This window comes from Sprattus sprattus, assembly GCF_963457725.1.
Source record: "Sprattus sprattus genome assembly, chromosome: 10".
In the NCBI taxonomy this organism is placed as follows: domain Eukaryota; kingdom Metazoa; phylum Chordata; class Actinopteri; order Clupeiformes; family Clupeidae; genus Sprattus; species Sprattus sprattus.
In genome coordinates, this window is record NC_137908.1 from 21,438,058 (window position 1) to 21,455,911 (window position 17,854).

A 17,854-nucleotide genomic window follows, 5' to 3' on the forward strand; every position below is an offset into this window, starting at 1 on the left:
CTAACAGGGATAGTGGAAAATGTATCCTAAACTTTACAATATAGTTGAAGTTTTATTGATGATGCCCGTGTCGACTGCTTTAGACATATCCGAGGAACAGTATGACAGACATTGGCTCAAAAAATGAGCCAAATCATATTTTGGCTGAAACAGGTCCTAGAACTACAATAGAGAAGGCTAAGGCTTAGCTTTATAATAAGATAATGTTCCAATCAGCCTATTTTATATCAAACGTGGTTTGTTTGTCGCATGCTCCAGGTGCCCTCATTCACTTCTGTTTACGCCAATAGATGGTTATTTTCCATTTATCTGCATAAAAGTAATGGCTGTAATATCTCATCATGATTTTGAATTTATGTGTAGGCCAATTGAAGATACAGTCCATGGTTTTAAACTCATACACCTTTTGTCAAATTCAGCAAATTGCTCCTCACAGTCCTCTAGCTGCGTTTATGCTAAAAACTAAATAAAACAAAACATTTCTGGTGTTCATACACAGGCCTTGCTTTGTAAATGGGAAACAAACATAGTGGCATGCACCAAGCCATAAACATTTCCAGCCAATCAACACAGTTCTTCAGGACATCCAAGGGAGGAGTGTAATTAGATTGGCTGTTGAGCACAAATATCAACAACTTTTCACAAACCCAAACCGAATTGCAGACTGCATCTTTAACAGGGATTCAGTCTAAAATAAATGTATTGCATATGATGGTTAACTTTAGTCTTGAAATGTTGATGCCTAAAACTAAAACTTTAATAAACTAAAACTAAATAGAAATGAGTCCATAAAAATCAAAATAAACGGAAATGAATGGCACCACTGGTGAAACTAACTAGATCTAAATAGAAATTCAGATTGAAATTTGAAAATGGAAAAATATTATAACTTTGCAGGGGATACAACTGTTTTTCCAAGTTAAACATTTGAGAGATTTGCCCAGATTATCAGTGAATTAGACTGATTATCAGTAAATTAGACTGATAATGAAAACATATTGAAAGACCATTTCATCAAGCACTTTTTAGTCATCTGTGTTTTTGGGGGCAATTTTCGTCATAGCACCAGGGTAACAAAAAAAATCCATAGGGAAAATGACACCAGTAGCAGGAGCAGTTTGATGTCATCACCCAGCAGGCAAAGGGTTAAAGACTGTTCCATAAACTCCAGCCTAAGAATCCCCTGGCAGCTACTCGTACAGGCTTTAAATACTGATTTGACAGATCACATTTTACTCCCAGGCACTAAGAAAATAGCCTGCACTGCCGCCTTGCCCTCCAACACAACAGCAAGCACGTCTACAAGCTCGTGGATGAGATGGCAAAGATACTGAGATCCATGTTTTTCACCATTATATTTGCTGCATGGGTGCTCTTAGCATCGGCAAGGCTACACCACCATGGTGCACATTCCAGAGAGGATATACAACTTAATGAAGAAGTCTACTTCGAGTCAAGGTCCAAGGTACATTTTCTTTTGCATGAATTACAGCTTCTTTACAAGTTTTTTAACTATTTGCATTCAAACATCTTTTTGATCGTAGATGAGTATTACTACCAAAACATTTCCTAGTTTTGTAGAATCTTTTAGTAGTTGCTGAAATAAAATTGTGGATAAACTGCAAATGTTATTTATGTTTGAAGCTTAAGGCAGAATCTGTATCTAGAAGTTGATCTTGAAGAAAGCATAGATCTTTGACAGGATAAGAAAAAGCTTGAGTGAAAACAGAAAAAATAAGGACAGATATACTGATGCAAAATAAATTAATAGCTTAAGACATTAACGAATTTAACTTGAATTATATGTACTTTGTAATATAATATAAATATAATACATATAAACAATGTTGAATATTTTTTCTTTAAACGCACATGATCAGTAACATTGACAATTTTCAACATAACAGTTTAAAATGTGCTTCATTGAAAGCAGGGTATTTGGTGTTTATGCTTGCATGAGCTCTTTCGGTGTAGTTGTTTATTTTCGTTGTACACTCAGATTGCTTCCTCATGTTGGTCCAGACGCTTTGTGCAAATATAAACACAATTGATTAAGACCGTTCGCAAGTGCGTCTGATTTCTTCCATTCTGAAGCCATCCCACCCAGGAGGCATTCAGCAGTTGGCGGAGTTCTGTCTGGGCTGATTCTGATTAGTCAGCACTAGAGACTACTGGGCAGTGAAAGACATTCCTCTGGCTGGAGAGAATTCTCCAGCTGAGTTTAAACTGCAATCCAGCCCAGAGGTCAGAGCTTAGAGCCCTGACACAGAGAGGGTCATCCAACAGGCGCCCAGACCCACACTCCACTCCACTCCAATGCAGTCCACTGCAGTCCATCAAATTCCAATTTTTGCAGTTAACACAGGTTATGGACTATTTAAGTTTACACATTTAAGAAGTTGTTTTACGAGGACAGAAAGAGAGCAAAATGCATAAATGAGGGTTCCTGTGAAGTAACAGCTACATCAAGATGGCACTTTCTTTATAAACAAGGTTGCCTTTAGAAAGATCTATTAGAAACTGCTGAACTGTTTTATTGGAGCAGTATTACCTCTACTCCGTGCCATGAATATACCAATTTCAATTTTATCCAAAACCACAGAGAGGGGTAACCACTGTAACAGACTACGACTCCGACTCCGTTTTCATGCCAGCTGACGCTGCAGAGGATTCTGCCCCAGGCACAGCTGACGGTAAAGTAGTTCTGAGGCACTTGCAAGGGTGATTTATGAGGTGTGTGAGGGGTGTGTGCTACATTTTAATAGATACGTGTTGCTAGTAAAAGAAAAAAATATGTAATCAAGGCTGCCATGTACTGTGTTGCTGCTGCTGCTGTGAGGGTAAGTAGACAGTTGTTTGGTTTTGTGTGATAAAACCAGCAGATATGATTGCGCTTTTTTGTTAGCACGGTGGTAAAATCAGAATTGTTCTTATACATTAGGCTAATATCTAGATGCACAATAACAAGACACAACTGACACAAGCTGGCTTTCCTTTTCAGATCTGCCCACGTGTCTGCTATGTGTGTGCCTCACTGGATCGGTGTACTGTGAGGAGGTGGCGCCAGAAATGACATCTGTGCCAGCCTTGCCCCAGGAGACTGCCTATTTCTATGCACGCTACAATAAGATCAAGAAGATAACAGCCAAAGACTTTGAGTATATTGGTGAGCTTCGCAGCATTCTCCTGCAAGGGACCAGAGATTTCCTTGTCATTGCCACAATCAGTGCATTTTATTACTCATTATATTGTAACGGTATTATGTACCTGGATGACTTGACTAGCCAGTAGCCCTATAATATCAATCAACTAAACTTCTACACTACTGTTCTGTATACAGACAACTGTTGTTCTGTTTAGCCTCACAAAATCACTACTGTGAATCTTGAGATATATCCAAATGGAAGATGCTTGTAATGTTAATATAACGTTCGGTAAAATGTGTTTAAAACTTTATACTTCTCTCAGGATTCCTAAGCCTGCATTTAATTCATCAGTCATTTATTAATTAAGTCATTACTTTTTACCATGGAATAAAGTAAGTAAACACATTGGGGGAAAAAATCTGTAGGCTTGAGCTGTGGGCCATGACAGTAGTCTATGTAACATCCACATCCTGATTTTCAGTGGTCACATGACAGTAGGCTACATGACAACGGCTTTAAAAGGTGCTCTAGGCGACATTTTATCATTTCCTGCTAAATTCTGTAGGTCCGAAATTTCCGATGTTAATACACCAAAATGTATTGAACATTTTATAGCAGAGGAGCATCAGACATTTCTTACAGAGGATGTTTGTGATAGATGACAGATTATTAAGAAAATATATCCAATATTTTCCTGTAAACAGTAGCTTAAACCAAACTCAGAAAGAAAGGGGACCAAAATGAAGCATTTTACCAGAGATAAGACTTGCTCACTGTCACAGAAGAGTGCTGAAAGAACAGTTGCTAGCCATCTCCATATTTGGCAAGGAGACGAGTAAAATGTTTCTCACGCAAATGTAAGTAATAGCCATTCATAGCATTTTATTTGACTAAAATTGGCACGACAATTGGTGATGAGGAGACAACTCTATTACTACTACTACTACTACTACTAATCCCTAAATGAAAGAACAATCAAAGTTAAAGAATAATATACATCAAGCAATAGGGTCAAGCCTAAAAAGTACTCAAGATTAATACATTTCTCTTATTGGTTTCATAAGTTAACTTGACCATCAACATGTCTTTGTCTTGCAGTCACTTTGAAAAGGATTGACCTCACTGGAAACCTAATTTCTGAGATTGAAGATGGTGCCTTTTCAAAGCTTGCTCTTCTAGAAGAACTCTCACTGGCTGAAAATCAGATCGTGAAGCTTCCAATGCTGCCAGCCAAGCTGATCTCCTTCAATGCTAATTTCAACCGCCTCAAGACCAAGGGTGTCAAGGCCAATGCTTTCAAGGTGGGGTGTCATAATTTGCATAACAAGATAAATAGTTTTCTATCTCTCTCTCTCTCTTTTTTAAGATGAAAGCCAAGACAAAACTACTATTTTTTCGTAATTGTATTGCCAGAGCTAGTCTACAGCCTAGCTAGTCTACTTTAACCTTTCATCTTTCACTGTAATCTTTAGAGTGTTGGTGACTTACTAAATTCATTACTATTTTGCTCTGTCTCAACATCAGAAGATGACCAAGCTAGCGAATATTTTCCTTGCTCACAATGAGCTGGAGGCAGTCCCCCAGATTCCAGAGACCGTACGCATACTGCACCTGCAGGTGAGTAAATCACAATACATCCCTCAGCTCAAGTCATTAGGTGTGGGTTGAAGTGTCTGTCCCTCTGAAAGGACAAATTAAAGAGAAGATGGCAGAATATACCTTCTCCAATAAATCTGAGATTAGTCTTTAAGCTTTTTACACACAAGACATAACATTTCACAGACATCCTTCTATTGCAAGCCGCCAAGTATTGCAGGGGATATCTACTGATGTCTCTCAAAATATAAGGAAAAGCATGAGAAAAGTTTCATGACAAAGCACTTTATTACCCTTTTCACATCAATGACCTGGGTCGGATCAAGGTTATTTAACCAAGGTGTAATCTGTGCTTCTGTCTGAATTGACTAAACAGTCAACGCTGGTAACATTCAGGTTGTGCCAATTCAGATTGAATACGAGTCATCACCCGGGACACCATTAGATGCAGTCTATATTAAATTTTTACGATTTAGTTTTTAGGCTAAAAATCATTCGTTATCTGGACTCAGTTTTGTTTACAATTTATTTTCAGAGTGATAATATGGCTAATCCCATCAATGGGAATTTACATGCAATGTTAGCATTAAGTTAAGAATAAAGGATTAATGAGATGTGTTTTTGCAGGGTATTTCATGAGTGCTGTCTAAAGTTTCCATGAAGATACTGACACAGCTTATGAGGCTTTATTTTGTATGTATAGATTTTAAAGTACTTCCTCCGAGTAAACACTGAGGTTCAAACTCTGCCTTTAGGCATTGTATCTTCCGTAACTTGGACGAAAGATACAAATGCTTTTATGCATATCTTCATTTTAGAGTTATAATGACGTTACAAAACATTAAAGTTGATAGCAACCTGGGTCAGGTCATTCTTACCAAAACCAACCCATATCCAACCTATGTCCAATCCAGGTCGAGAAACCGAGTCAGATAAACGTGTCGACCCTTTCATACTAAAAATCAAACAGGTTTAACCCTGGTTGATCGTGAGGTTATACGTGTGTGTGGTCGTCATCAAGAAAAAGAGGCCCATTCCATCTATTACACATCAAACTCACATTAAACTGTCTCAGCTCCAATCTACAATCTTACAAAACAAAAACCCAATTTCTGTGTTACGCTATAATAATTTGGGATTGCATTGTTTGTATTAACCCAATTCCAAATGATGCTCTGAAAAAAAAGCATGTATGGCTACCTGTTATAATGACCAAGATAAAAGCTGGTTAGTTATGTACGTTATGTGTAGCTTTGATGCCTGTGCTGTACCTTTGCCCCTCTGTCACATTGATTCAAATGGGGATCATGATTTAGTGGATGTGCATGTTTGAAAATACCCCAAAGAATGTATCAAGTGCTTTTACAATTTAATATATATAGACTATCACATATCAAAATCAATCCAGTTGACCAACCTTCAGAGGATTAATGTTTTCATACTGCAACTTTGTATAGAGAAATGCAATGACATTCACAATGTAGTGCTATTTAAGGACGTAAGCACCACAACATGGATGAACATGAACACTACCAGGGTATCACTGTAGGATGTGTGAGAAACAAATGGTTTGCCAGTAAAAAATGACACTAAATCTAACCCTGTAACCCTAATCATTAATCTAACACATTTGGCTGCTTGAATGATAACCTGCCTTCTACACGTTGGAGAACAAAAGCTAGCTGTCAGAAACAGCTCCAGGGAATCTTTACTGACCAACAACTTAACTTCATTAACTTCATGCCATCACTTTCATGGTGCAACATAGTGCACAATGACTGGGGGCGACAGTGGTTCAGGAGGGAGAGGAGTCGTTTAGAATTAAGAGGTTGCTAGTAAGATCCCGACTTCTCTTCACAAAGTGTCAAAGTTTCATTGAGCAAGTCAGTAAACATAGATAGAAACCTCTGCAATCGGTTTAAATTGTATGAATGGGTAGAAGTGTGAGGTGCTTTGAGTGCTCCATGAGTACAAAAGCACTATATAAATGCAGTACATTTACCATTGCATTAAACAATATTCTCCTTTCTGTGCAGAACAACAACATCTCCTCAGTTAGTGATGACACATTCTGTAAAGGGAACAATACCTACTACATCCGACCAAACATGAATGAGATCCGAATGGATGGAAACCCAGTCATCCTGGCCCAGTACCCAAACAGCTTTACCTGCCTGAAGGCACTGCCGATTGGACGATACCAGTGAGCATGATTAAAACCAAAATCTGTATAAATGTGGCAAACATGTTTCCATTATTGAGAAGTATCATATGGGCTGATTCAGTTTGCTCCGAGGTGACTCAAAAAGACTTAAATTATACATTTCACAACCAAGGTTGGGTCCGTTCCCTATCGTTATGTTGTGCGAGTCACACAAAAGTTCTCTGAATGCCTTTTTTGCTCTTCTCTGGTTAAGTTTATCTTTACAGTTTATAGACTGGCTTTCAACAATGACTGACCTTGAACCAAGACATTACTTATGTCCATTGTACATAAATTCCCTCTTGTAATAAAAGCTACTGCCTTATCAAAAAATGACTTCACAAAAAAGTGGAGGCAAGCTCTCCCCATTTCTTAGAATTCTGTGAATTTCCTTCACTTGAACTGTACCTATTTTAAAACTGTTTTGATGGTAGGAATTAATAAGGAATAATGGACAGTAGTAGGCTATTTAAAAAATAATCAAGGTGGCTATAACACACCTCAAAGTCAATTATTTTTCTAATAATTAAACATATAGGATTCCATTATTCCGATTATACCATGGCTACTACAGGTACACATGTTAATCTTAAAGTATACATGTTCATGTTTAGTCCCTGAAATGGATTTCTTGAATTGTTTGTACGTATTTCCAATACTAATGAAATATCATGCTTATCAAAATAAGTAACTGCTCTTCAAAATAGGTAGTTGTTAGGCCTGTTAGTTTGTTACTTAGTCTTTGATTATGCCATACATACTTGGCATAAATTCATTAAATGAACCCCACGCCCAGCTAGCCCCCTTTAGTTTGACAGGAATAGTGCTGCTAACATAAACACACACACATGGCTAAATATTTGCTTGCAGGCAAGCCCCCCGATAGCCATCTTCATCTAGTGGCTTGTCTTCCCCCTTACTATAACATACAGTGGCTTCAATGAAGGAGTCAATTCCACATTCACAGGCTTACTGCTGGTACGAAAGTAGAGTATGGCCAATAAAAACAAGTCACAATTGAGACAAGGCCTAGCATATACCCCCCCCCCCCCCCCCCCAGCTATTACTTTTCTTCCACAGAGACAGAGAGTCTGACAGAGATATGCTTTTCCTTTCTAAATACATGAGCATCTGGTTTTGCTATAATAATGTATTAACCTGGGATAACTACCTATGTGAATTATCAAAGTATGCTGTACAGAAATGCATTGTCTGTATTGTTTCATGCCATCTTTAATTATTTTAATAAAACTGTTTAAGTTAAGTTTGTGGTGAGTGACTTGTGCATTTAACTGTGCAAAATACTGAGTGTTATGGCTAATGCACATTAAGTCTAACAGAGCACGTATATCTTAGATGGGAGAAATATAGTCAACGCTTAGACTTGTGTACATGCTTGCACGCAGACACAAATTCACACACACACACCATTCTGGAAAATGTGGGTCAATATTATTCCATTCTGTTGGCCAAACTGGCAGTCATAACATGCCTACAGTCCAAGTCAATAATGGAATGGTTTCCATATTGCCTTTGCTGTTTGACTTCAGACTTTACATTTCTGTCACAGCATGGATTATGGTCTGTATTTTAATATTAAGCTAACTTCAGTCTCCCTCCACAAACCTTCATAATGGTGATTTGAAAAGCAATTATAACTTCACAGTGAGCCACTCAAAACTAAAAGGGAATAAATACAAATGTTGAATGAAGCTAAATGTACACAGCCTGAATGTTTGTTCATCCCTTATGCCATATGTGCGATCAGTGCCATTGTTAATATCACAGGTTTGATACTCTGAGAGCACACACACTGGTGAAAATAAATGTACATACTGTACTGTGGAAATGTACAAATATGTACAACACCAGTGTGAAGATTATAATACATGTCATAAACAACAATGCCATCAACAAAATTTAAATGGAAGAGGGAGATCTAGTCATTTTGGCTCAGTCAAGCATCACAAGGACTACATGTCAAATCCACGGGACTTGGTAACTATAAATAGTCTTACCTTGAAGTGTTGGAATGTTTTGCTTCTGTGCTCACAGTTTTCAGAGAACCTCTTCAATATTCTGAAGAACAGCAGAAGGCTTTTGGTTTCTTCCACTCTGTCAAAAAAAATGATTTTAAAAATGTTAACCACTGCAACTGCTCTTAAAGTATACATTTTCTGAGTAGTAATATTTGACACAATAATGCAAATTCATTTTTAACACCACTCATTTTTTTGAGGCCTTACAGTTTCTGTTATAATGACCCTCAACTGTACTATAGCAATCCCCTACCATTAAGCTGTATGGCAACGAGCAATGAATAATGGATAACGGAAAAGGTATGTTGAAGTTCCGCTTTACAGTACTGGCAAATGGGTCTACTGACAAGATCAAAGTTACTTCCAGTTTCTATCAATGTGAATCCAGTTACCACCAGAGTACATATATTCTTAGATGCCATTTGTTAGCCAAGCATGAAGCTAACACAGGTAGCCTTTTTAGCCTTGAACATCTTTCTAAGAGAATACCACGGAATAGCCAATTATCTATACCGAGACATATAGGAATTTATCTATACTTACTCAGTTGTATTACTACAATGGACCATGGAAGTAATGGACCTTTTAGAAGGCCAATGTGTCCTCTTGTCTAACACTGTGCTGATTTAAGCAATTTTTTGTCGCCTACCTGTGAGGTGTTCTGATAATCTTTGTCATTATTTTAGGTTGTTAACTGATTTTTACTAATAAATGCATATATTTGGATAAAAAAGCATGTCTTGTCCACTTGGAACTTGAATGCAACTCCTGACAAATGTTGTTTTATGAGTTTAACAGTTACAAATTTGTGAATAATGTGCAATTCAACTATGAACACTTTGGACACTACAACTTTACATTTCAAGTGTATTATGCACTAGATTCCATTAGGTTGCAAACAATAAAACATGTTGTCTATGCGTGAAATACAGGAGCATTCACATCATCACACATGAGGCGCTGGAAATGCACAATGGTCCTTTACAAATATTTCAAACAGTTAATCAGTCGGCTCAAAACAGTGAACTGTTAAGATGTTGCAAAGTGAACTCCAGGGTGCAATTTTCACTGTGTCAGTCCCATTGAAAACAGATGACCCCATGGATAAAGAATCAGTTGATTTTGACAGACTAGAGGTCCTTTCAAAGCATGCCTTTGCTGCTTCACTTTCTTTGTCAAAGATAATGCCATGTATGGACACAATGCAGACTCAGTTGTGGTCCACAGGGTTGCATGTTTGTGTTCCATCCAACTCTCAAGCTGGACTACAGTTTGACAATTTTGAGACTTTCCATAGATTTGCACTGGGGCCCAAGGCTGTGTGGCACTAGACAAAACTTTCCACAGATGGGGAGATTCCAGTCTGAGAGGAGATGCCGTAAAGCACTGATGGAAAACTAATGGAACTTGTCCAAGAGAGTAGGAGACAGCGTCGCTTACTAGTGTATTTAAGAGTGCTACAACTCAACACAGTGCAGACATTTATACACAACAGGGGCCAACCAAACTTGCCTTGTGGTCCTTCAGAGCCATCATGATTAAAGCTCACCACTCAGTCACAGCTATCCATCCTGTGAATCTCTTCAGATATTAGTCATATAACAACACACAATATTTGACAAATAAGGATTTATGCTTTCTGTTCTGAGTCAGATGAGCCAAAGGCACAAATTGGAAATAGTAATTTCTGTCCAATGTGTACTGACTGTTTGACTGCCAGCAGTCATCAAAAAAGAATGAGCCTCAGAAAAAACTGCCCAACACTCCAATTTTAGATGGAATATAATGATTATAAAAACTCTTTATACAAGACATAAAAAAACATAGACTACTTAAGACTTGTGTAAGAATCATTATCTTCAGTATTTTTCCACCTCTCAAATGCCAGCAGCAAATCTCAGACCATACAATACAATCCAGATGTGTGTCCAAAGACTGTCAAGTAAGTTACACTGAAAAAAAGTTGCTTCAGACAGATTAACAACAGAGTCCAACTCTGCATGTTTTTATCTTCAAGCTAACTGAATAAACCCTTTGGAGTCTGTGGAATCGTCAGCAATGGCAAGAAAAAATGAATTGTCATGAATCTCGTTTCCAGTCTTCGCACCACTTTGTTTTAAGTATTAATAGAATTCCATTAACCTTGAAACATTCCATTGGAATTAAGTGTATATTATGTGCGTGTGTGTTTAATGTACATGTGGATGGATGGATGGATGGATATATGGATATGAAAATAAGTTAAATGTACAGGTATGCACATTTTTGTCACAGCACTGGGAGGCAGTCCCTCCAGAATCTTACAAGGGTTTGTTGTGGTTGTTGCGGCCGAAAGTAACTGAATTTGCTGCAGGAATTCTCAAAAATTGTGGTTAATACTGTGGTGATTGTGTTTCTTTTCAATTGCCTGTGGAAATTTCCAAAAAGTTGTGATGCCACCCAGATCTTGCGAGAGTTTGTTGTGACTAGGGGTGGGATTCTCTTGGCACCTCACGATTGGATTCGATTCCAACAGAATCGTTCTAGAGAGAATCGAGATAAATCGAAAAATCGATTGTGATTTGTGACTGTTCACAATTTTTGAGAATTCCTACAGCAAATTCTAAGTGAGAGAGTGATCATGAACAGATTGTGATATCAAGGGCCCCTGGGCACGAATGCCTCCTACAAGACACAGCAAGAACCAGCTCACAGTCCAACCACCCTGTGCTTATGTCACATATTTAAAACCTGTAGGTTGCCTACAGGAGTTACAACACATGATGCAGTAATCTTTATTAACGTATTTAAATTCCCAACAAATAGCACATTAATGGACAAAACAAAAAGACACCTGTATAGCCCATCATACAGGATTTACAAGACTACTACCACAGGCAGCAGCTGTGTGTTTGTCTTGTTCCTGGCCCCCCATGCTTTGCCACTGACCCATTCTGACCTTTCGCAACCACTCAAACAAGGCAGGCTTGCTAAACACATCATAGCGTTACATAAATCACATTAATCTGATTTACTATTCGTAAAATGAAAATAAATAAGTCAAAAAGCCATTTTTGATTGTCAGGCATAATAGAAGAGCATAGACACACATTTTGCATAATTATAGCATCAACAACATTATCAATCTGATATTTAATGCTAAACAAACTCTCAAGTTCCTTAGAGGGATGTTATCTACGATACAACTAAGATACAAGTAAGTAGGCTATAAAATGTTAATTAACCAGACTTAAATAGGGAAAAGGAGAATTCCAAGGAAGATCCCGATCACTACTAGAGGCCCGCAGATACCCTTATAATCTGAATCTGAAAATCTCCCTGGGAATTCTGTCGGGGGACCAGACTTCTTAAAAGTGGCCTGATACACACATGCTAGACATTCAAGGCCATATAGGACCTCACATATGGTGCGATACAGTACATGATAATGATCACACTAGCTCTAGACCACCTGCATTTAGGCTGGGGGCTCATGAATGCCTTTGTGTAGTGCTTGGGGACTTGAAGTGTCTCTCAGGGGTCAACCCTGGAGCAATGGGGTTAAGAATTAAGAATTGTTAAGAATTTTCTGTTGTGTGTTATCTTGAAGATTTCTATCAAAAAAAGACTTGGGTCTTATTTAACTTGAAAATTTAAGGAACTATAGTTTGTGGTGGCTGTACACAGTACCTGTGAGTTACATTCTGTGGTTTTGCGACCTGTCTAGTGAATATGAGGCATGAGTGTGAATTTATAATATATATTCTTGCGTTCAGCTTTTGTAAAATTACATAAGGAACTAAATTAGCTTCTTTGCGTGAATGTACTCATTCAAATGCATTAATTTACAAAGTTTTCAGAAATAGGCATGTATATATATATAAACTATGTAGAATTATTAGCTGAAGGCAAGAATATGTTTGAAAACAATCCTAAAAGAAGAGTATTAACATTTATAACCGGAAAGGGGTATACACCATCATATTAAGTTTAAATATAACCGCAAAGAGTGGTCATTTGAGTCCAAGAAGAATGTGTGAACTGGCCAAAGAAGCGAAAGGTTGAATGATGATGACCGCTTTAACAGGTGAAAGAGGAACATTTGAAGGTTGTGAATGTAAATGTAAATGTTATGTAAGGATGAGACTACATTTGAAGATGGAACAAACCATGTCAGAGAAACAGAGGAAAATATGTTGTATGTTGCTGTAGTGACATCTTGTGGCTGATTTATTTGGAATTTGGTAAATCATTTATAATGGCATATCAAAATTTGAACCTTTACATCAGAGCATGCATTGGCTGCTGAATTTTGATTGGTCATTGGCAACAATTTTGTTGAGCAAGCCAAAAGGAACTTCAAGAGGTGTGAGCATATTTAATCAAGTATAAGTAGCGAAGTGTAAGCATACCATATAACATAATCAGTTTTTGGGCACATAGGGACAAAATTACATCCAAAGAATGTTACTACGTGGTCACGCAGTTCCCTCAACGAACTCGTTTTCATTTATGGTTCACTGACGGTTGTGGGTGTTGCAAGGCAATTAAAAGAAAAAAGATGGCAGACCAATCTCCTAGACGGTCGTATTTGCACATAAAAGTTGTTTATTTGACTGTTTTTTTGCTTAGATTTCTTAGAGGTTAGCGAGAAATAGACACTGTAATGTGCCATGTTAAAACTCAAGGTGTCTGAGCCAGCTATCTAATGTTGGCATACTACTACCCACAAGGTAAACAGGGTTGTATTGACGGATTGAGGGAGACGGATAGTTACAAAATTTGGGAGGTGCATGTCAGGCCACGGATAGGTGCTCGGAGAAGGATTGCCACGACGGAGAGGGCTCTCCGTATCTCAGTGTCTCGGTACACAGACAATCGTAAATCAGGATTTAGGGTCATGCGAGTCCTTGAAGCCAACTTGCCATCAAAATGTTGTTCCCTATCGCAGTCCGGGACTGCGATGTGATTGATGGGAAATGACCTGTTCATTGACCAATCGAAGTACTTTCTATTCACGCCGGAAGGCCGAATTGCAGCAAATCACCACCCTGAGCCCGCCCCCTCAGGTGTCCATATATTGAAGGTGACTATGCCGATCCACCTCTTTTACGACCTTCGCCTTTGAGGCTACGGACCGTCAGAACCAAACTCTACACGCTTGCGTATCCTTTGTCTTTGTGTGCTATTTTACTCTTTCGAGTTGGTGAGTTGTGGATTTATTCCCTTACTAGCTCTGAGTGCTACAAGGATATTCTACGCTTCAGCAAGCTGCTGTCTAGCTGGTGACCACCACGCTCGTCCTCTTCTGGCCGGTTCACTACTGCTTACAACGTACCACGTTGTTATAGCTCTTGCTAATTGTGTTCGCTTCAGATGATGTCCAGGCAGTGGCTACGTCCCGGCCTGCGATGTCTGTGCTAACCTTCTCTTGTTTCAGACTGGTGAGTTCCGAGTTAGCTCATTAGCTAGCTAGGCTGCTACTACCCTGTTACCGGAGCTGATGCCTGACTGCCGTCAACTCTGGTAAGGTAAAGAGCGATGTCTTACGGCCTTCTCCGGTTAGTGCCGCGAGTTAAGGCTTCTAGACTTAAAGTTTGTGTAGCTCCCTAGCTTGTTAGCTGTTGGCTTGATAGCAGGCTAGTCTACTGGCTTCCCTGCAACTAGCTTGTTCCCGTTGGGATGTAAACAACTTGTGAGTTCGAGTTAGCTCCCTAGCTTGGCTGTTAGCTTGATAGCAGGCTAGTCTACTGGCTTCCCTGCAACTAGCTTGTTCCCGTGGGGAAGTTTATGAACTCGTGCTGTACCCCTGCCGCTAGCGTGGGTTTACGAGTTAATAGAATGTTCGTGCTAGCTCCTTAGCTTGTTAGCTTGTTAGCTCTAGCCCTTGACTACACCTCTAGCTAGCTAGCTACCGTCAACGGCAGCCACCATTGGCGAGCTTCGAACTAGTTCTGTATTGATGTTTGTTCTCTCATTCCAGTGCCTTGGCAGACTGGATACTCCGCATGCTTAGACCGCAGGGATGCTAGACAGCTGATGCACCCTGAGCAGGGCTCGCCGTCGACATCAGCGGGGAAGCGAGCTGCGGCCAGAGCCTGGCGCTGCTGCTGGAGCCTGGCGCTACTGGAGCCCATCTATGGTGCCCAGTGCTGCTGCCGATGCCCAGCGCTGCTGCCGGAGCCCAGCGCTGCTACTCAACAACGGGGAGACGAGACAGCGGATGCACTCTGAACGGTGCTCGCCATCATCAACAGCGGGAGCCTGGCGCTGCTGCTGGAGCCTGGCACTACTGGAGCCCATCTATGGTGCCCAGTGCTGCTGCCGATGCCCAGTGCTGCTGCCGGAGCCCAGCGCTGCTACTCAACAGCGGGGAGACGAGACAGCTGATGCACTCTGGACAGTGCTCGTCTACGCCATCCCTCCTTCCCCCTCCCTCCTGGGACACAGGAGAGCTGCTGGTCAACATCGAGAGTGAGCGGTGGCGCTGTAATGGGCTACGCTGCCATGAAACACAACACTGCATGTCACACATTGCCCCCGTGGGAGAAGCAATAAAGTCATGCATGTTTTTCATTCCCCTTCAACACATCCACCACGGCAGCCCTATCCCACCGGGTCCTTGCCGCGTGTGAGGGCTGCACAGGTCTCGCCCTGAGCGCTTTTCATTGAAGGAGAGGGAAGTGGTCTCCACCACCAAAAAGGACTGACCGCCACGCACATGAAGCCTTCATGACAGGCAAAGTCTCATAAGCATAAATCTCACATGTCAATAACATAAGTTATGCTTGGGTAAGTTTTCCCCCCAATACACCCATGGTGCCCTTACGCAAACAAGATGTCGTGTGTGCCCAGGTCTTTTGCCCCCCTCGGGAGCGGGCACAGTCTCATAAGCATAAACCTCACATGTCATGAACATAAGTTATGCTGGGGTATGTTCCCCTCAGTACACCCATGGTGCCCTTACATCAACATAACGTAGTGTGTGCCCAAGTCTTTTGCCCCCCTCGGGAGTGGGCAAAGTCTCATAAGCATAGACCTCACATATCATGAACATCAGTTATGCTTGAGTAAGTTTACCCTCAGTACACCCATGGTGCCCTTACATAAACAAAAATGTAGTGTGGGCCCAGAACTTTGGCCCCCCTCGGGAGCGGGCACAGATCTATAAGGGCAGATTGGCTATGAGCGGGTTTTTTCTCCCGACAACATTTCAGCTCAAAGCCGGCCAAGAGGCTGTGCGTAGAACTGGCACGCATACACTGCTTTGCCAGGGGTATACAAGTAAACTATAACGGTGGTTACACACTGCAGTTGCCCAGCCTCATTTGTGATGGTGTGCCCCCACCTTCCTCCGAGAGGGTGGGTGGTCTGGTCAGTGGTGCTTCAGGGGCGGTTAATTTCCTACAACAGGAAATAAACCCCCTGGTCACAAAGAGGACCATAAGTCAGTGCCGTCAGAAGAGGCAAAACAGGGCCACCGCAGCAGATTATTTCTCGTCCCTAAAAGGAAGGGAATTATCTGCCTGTATTAAATCTACGTATATTGAACAGTGCACTGATGCCGTGGGAGTTCAACATGTGAACTCCATGCTGTCTAGTTCAGTTCATACAACCAGGCGGCTGGTTTAATCAGTAGATTTAAAGGGCGCTTCCCACGCACCGATTCATTCCAGATATCAGGGATATCTGAGATTGCAGTCGGGGAAGCTGCGTAACGATGCCACTCAAGAGTATGAAGAGGCAAACATCACCCCAATGCTGAGGCAAGCAGGGGGACTGGGTTATGCGCTCGCTCAGAGGCAGAGGCGGTGCAAGAGTGCCATCTAGTGGTGGCACACCTGTACTGCCTCAGATTCATCCAAAACATGTGTGCAGCAGTTCAGACTGAAGCAAAAGTCGCATCTTTTCGCTATCAAAAGCTGTTGGGGTTGATAGCGGCCGCGGCAATTGCACTCCTACTAGGGAGGCTGCATGCGCGGCCTTTTCAAGCATGATATCTGTCTTTCAGCTCAGCTCCACCAAGGACAAGTTTCGCTTGATCACGGTGGATGCTGGCAGGCCTTGGCCATATGGCAAGCCCCGCATTTCCTCTCGGCAGCGGCTCCACTGGGCACAGTGACGCGCCGTGTTATCGTCACCACAGACGCCTCAATGGAAGGCGTCATGTTCTCGTCAGAACAGACAAGATGTCCGCCATGGCCTACATAAATCGCCAAGAAGGGGTGCGCTCCCCTGCGCTTTATCATTGGGCGAGCCGACTGCTCCTGTGGGCAGCGAAGCGCATTCGCTCTCTCAGGGCAGTGCATATACCAGGTCATCTCAATTACGGAGCCGACCTTCTGTCGAGGGGCAACCCTCAAGCAGCAGACTGGTGCCTTCACCGCCAGGTGATCGACCAGATTTGGCTTCCGTTTTACAGGGCACAGGTGGATCTGTTCGCGAACAGGGAAAACACCTGCTGCCCTCTGTGGTTTTCACTGGGAGGCGACAACCCTCCATTAGGCGTAGACGCACTGAGCCAACAATGGCCCAACATGCATCTTTACGCATTCCCTCCGATTCCTCTGCTACATCAAGTAATCCGCAGAGTGGACGAGGAGGGTTGGGAGCTGATAATAGTGGCGTCCAATTGGCCAGTCAGCCATGGTTGGCGGATATAATCAGATTGTCAGTGCAGCCTCCGTGGGAGCTCCCTCTGCGCAGGGATCTCCTCTCACAGGCTCACGGGATGGTTTGGCACCCCAGGCCAGGGCCTGGCTCCTGAGAGGAACAGGCTCTTAGCATCAGGCCTGTCGGATTCAGTGGTGAATACTATACAGAGCGCTCGGGCGACGTCTACCCGATCTCTGTATACGCTCAAGTGGCGCATGTTCGAGCGACGGTGCGCT

The 17,854-nt window shown here is 41.5% G+C and overlaps 2 protein-coding genes across 2 annotated transcripts in view; one reads left to right on the forward strand and one right to left on the reverse strand.

Moving 5' to 3' along the window:
• Positions 1 to 17,854, reverse strand: part of cenpp (centromere protein P) — a gene marked incomplete at both ends in the record, with an annotated part of 87,207 nt that overhangs the window by 52,745 nt on the left and 16,608 nt on the right. The window contains 1 exon segment of the mRNA XM_080846032.1: positions 8,964 to 9,060. Within this exon segment, the coding sequence (XP_080702158.1) occupies positions 8,964 to 9,060 (97 nt within the window).
• ogna (osteoglycin, paralog a) lies at positions 1,254 to 8,169 on the forward strand. The gene is made up of 6 exons (XM_080846033.1): positions 1,254 to 1,465; positions 2,603 to 2,693; positions 3,002 to 3,166; positions 4,245 to 4,447; positions 4,671 to 4,763; positions 6,779 to 8,169. The coding sequence occupies exons 1-6, from the start codon at positions 1,319 to 1,321 to the stop codon at positions 6,947 to 6,949; spliced, it is 870 nt and encodes a 289-aa protein (XP_080702159.1). The 5' UTR covers positions 1,254 to 1,318; the 3' UTR covers positions 6,950 to 8,169.

Excerpts from the sequence above, each read along its gene's own strand:
- ogna (XM_080846033.1), top strand. The coding sequence starts at position 1,319 with ATGGCAAAGATACTGAGATCCATGTTTTTCACCATTATATTTGCTGCA. Across the intron at positions 1,466-2,602 it reads ACTTCGAGTCAAGGTCCAAG|AGAGGGGTAACCACTGTAAC; the intron begins GTACATTTTCTT and ends CCAAAACCACAG. Across the intron at positions 4,764-6,778 it reads TACGCATACTGCACCTGCAG|AACAACAACATCTCCTCAGT; the intron begins GTGAGTAAATCA and ends CTTTCTGTGCAG.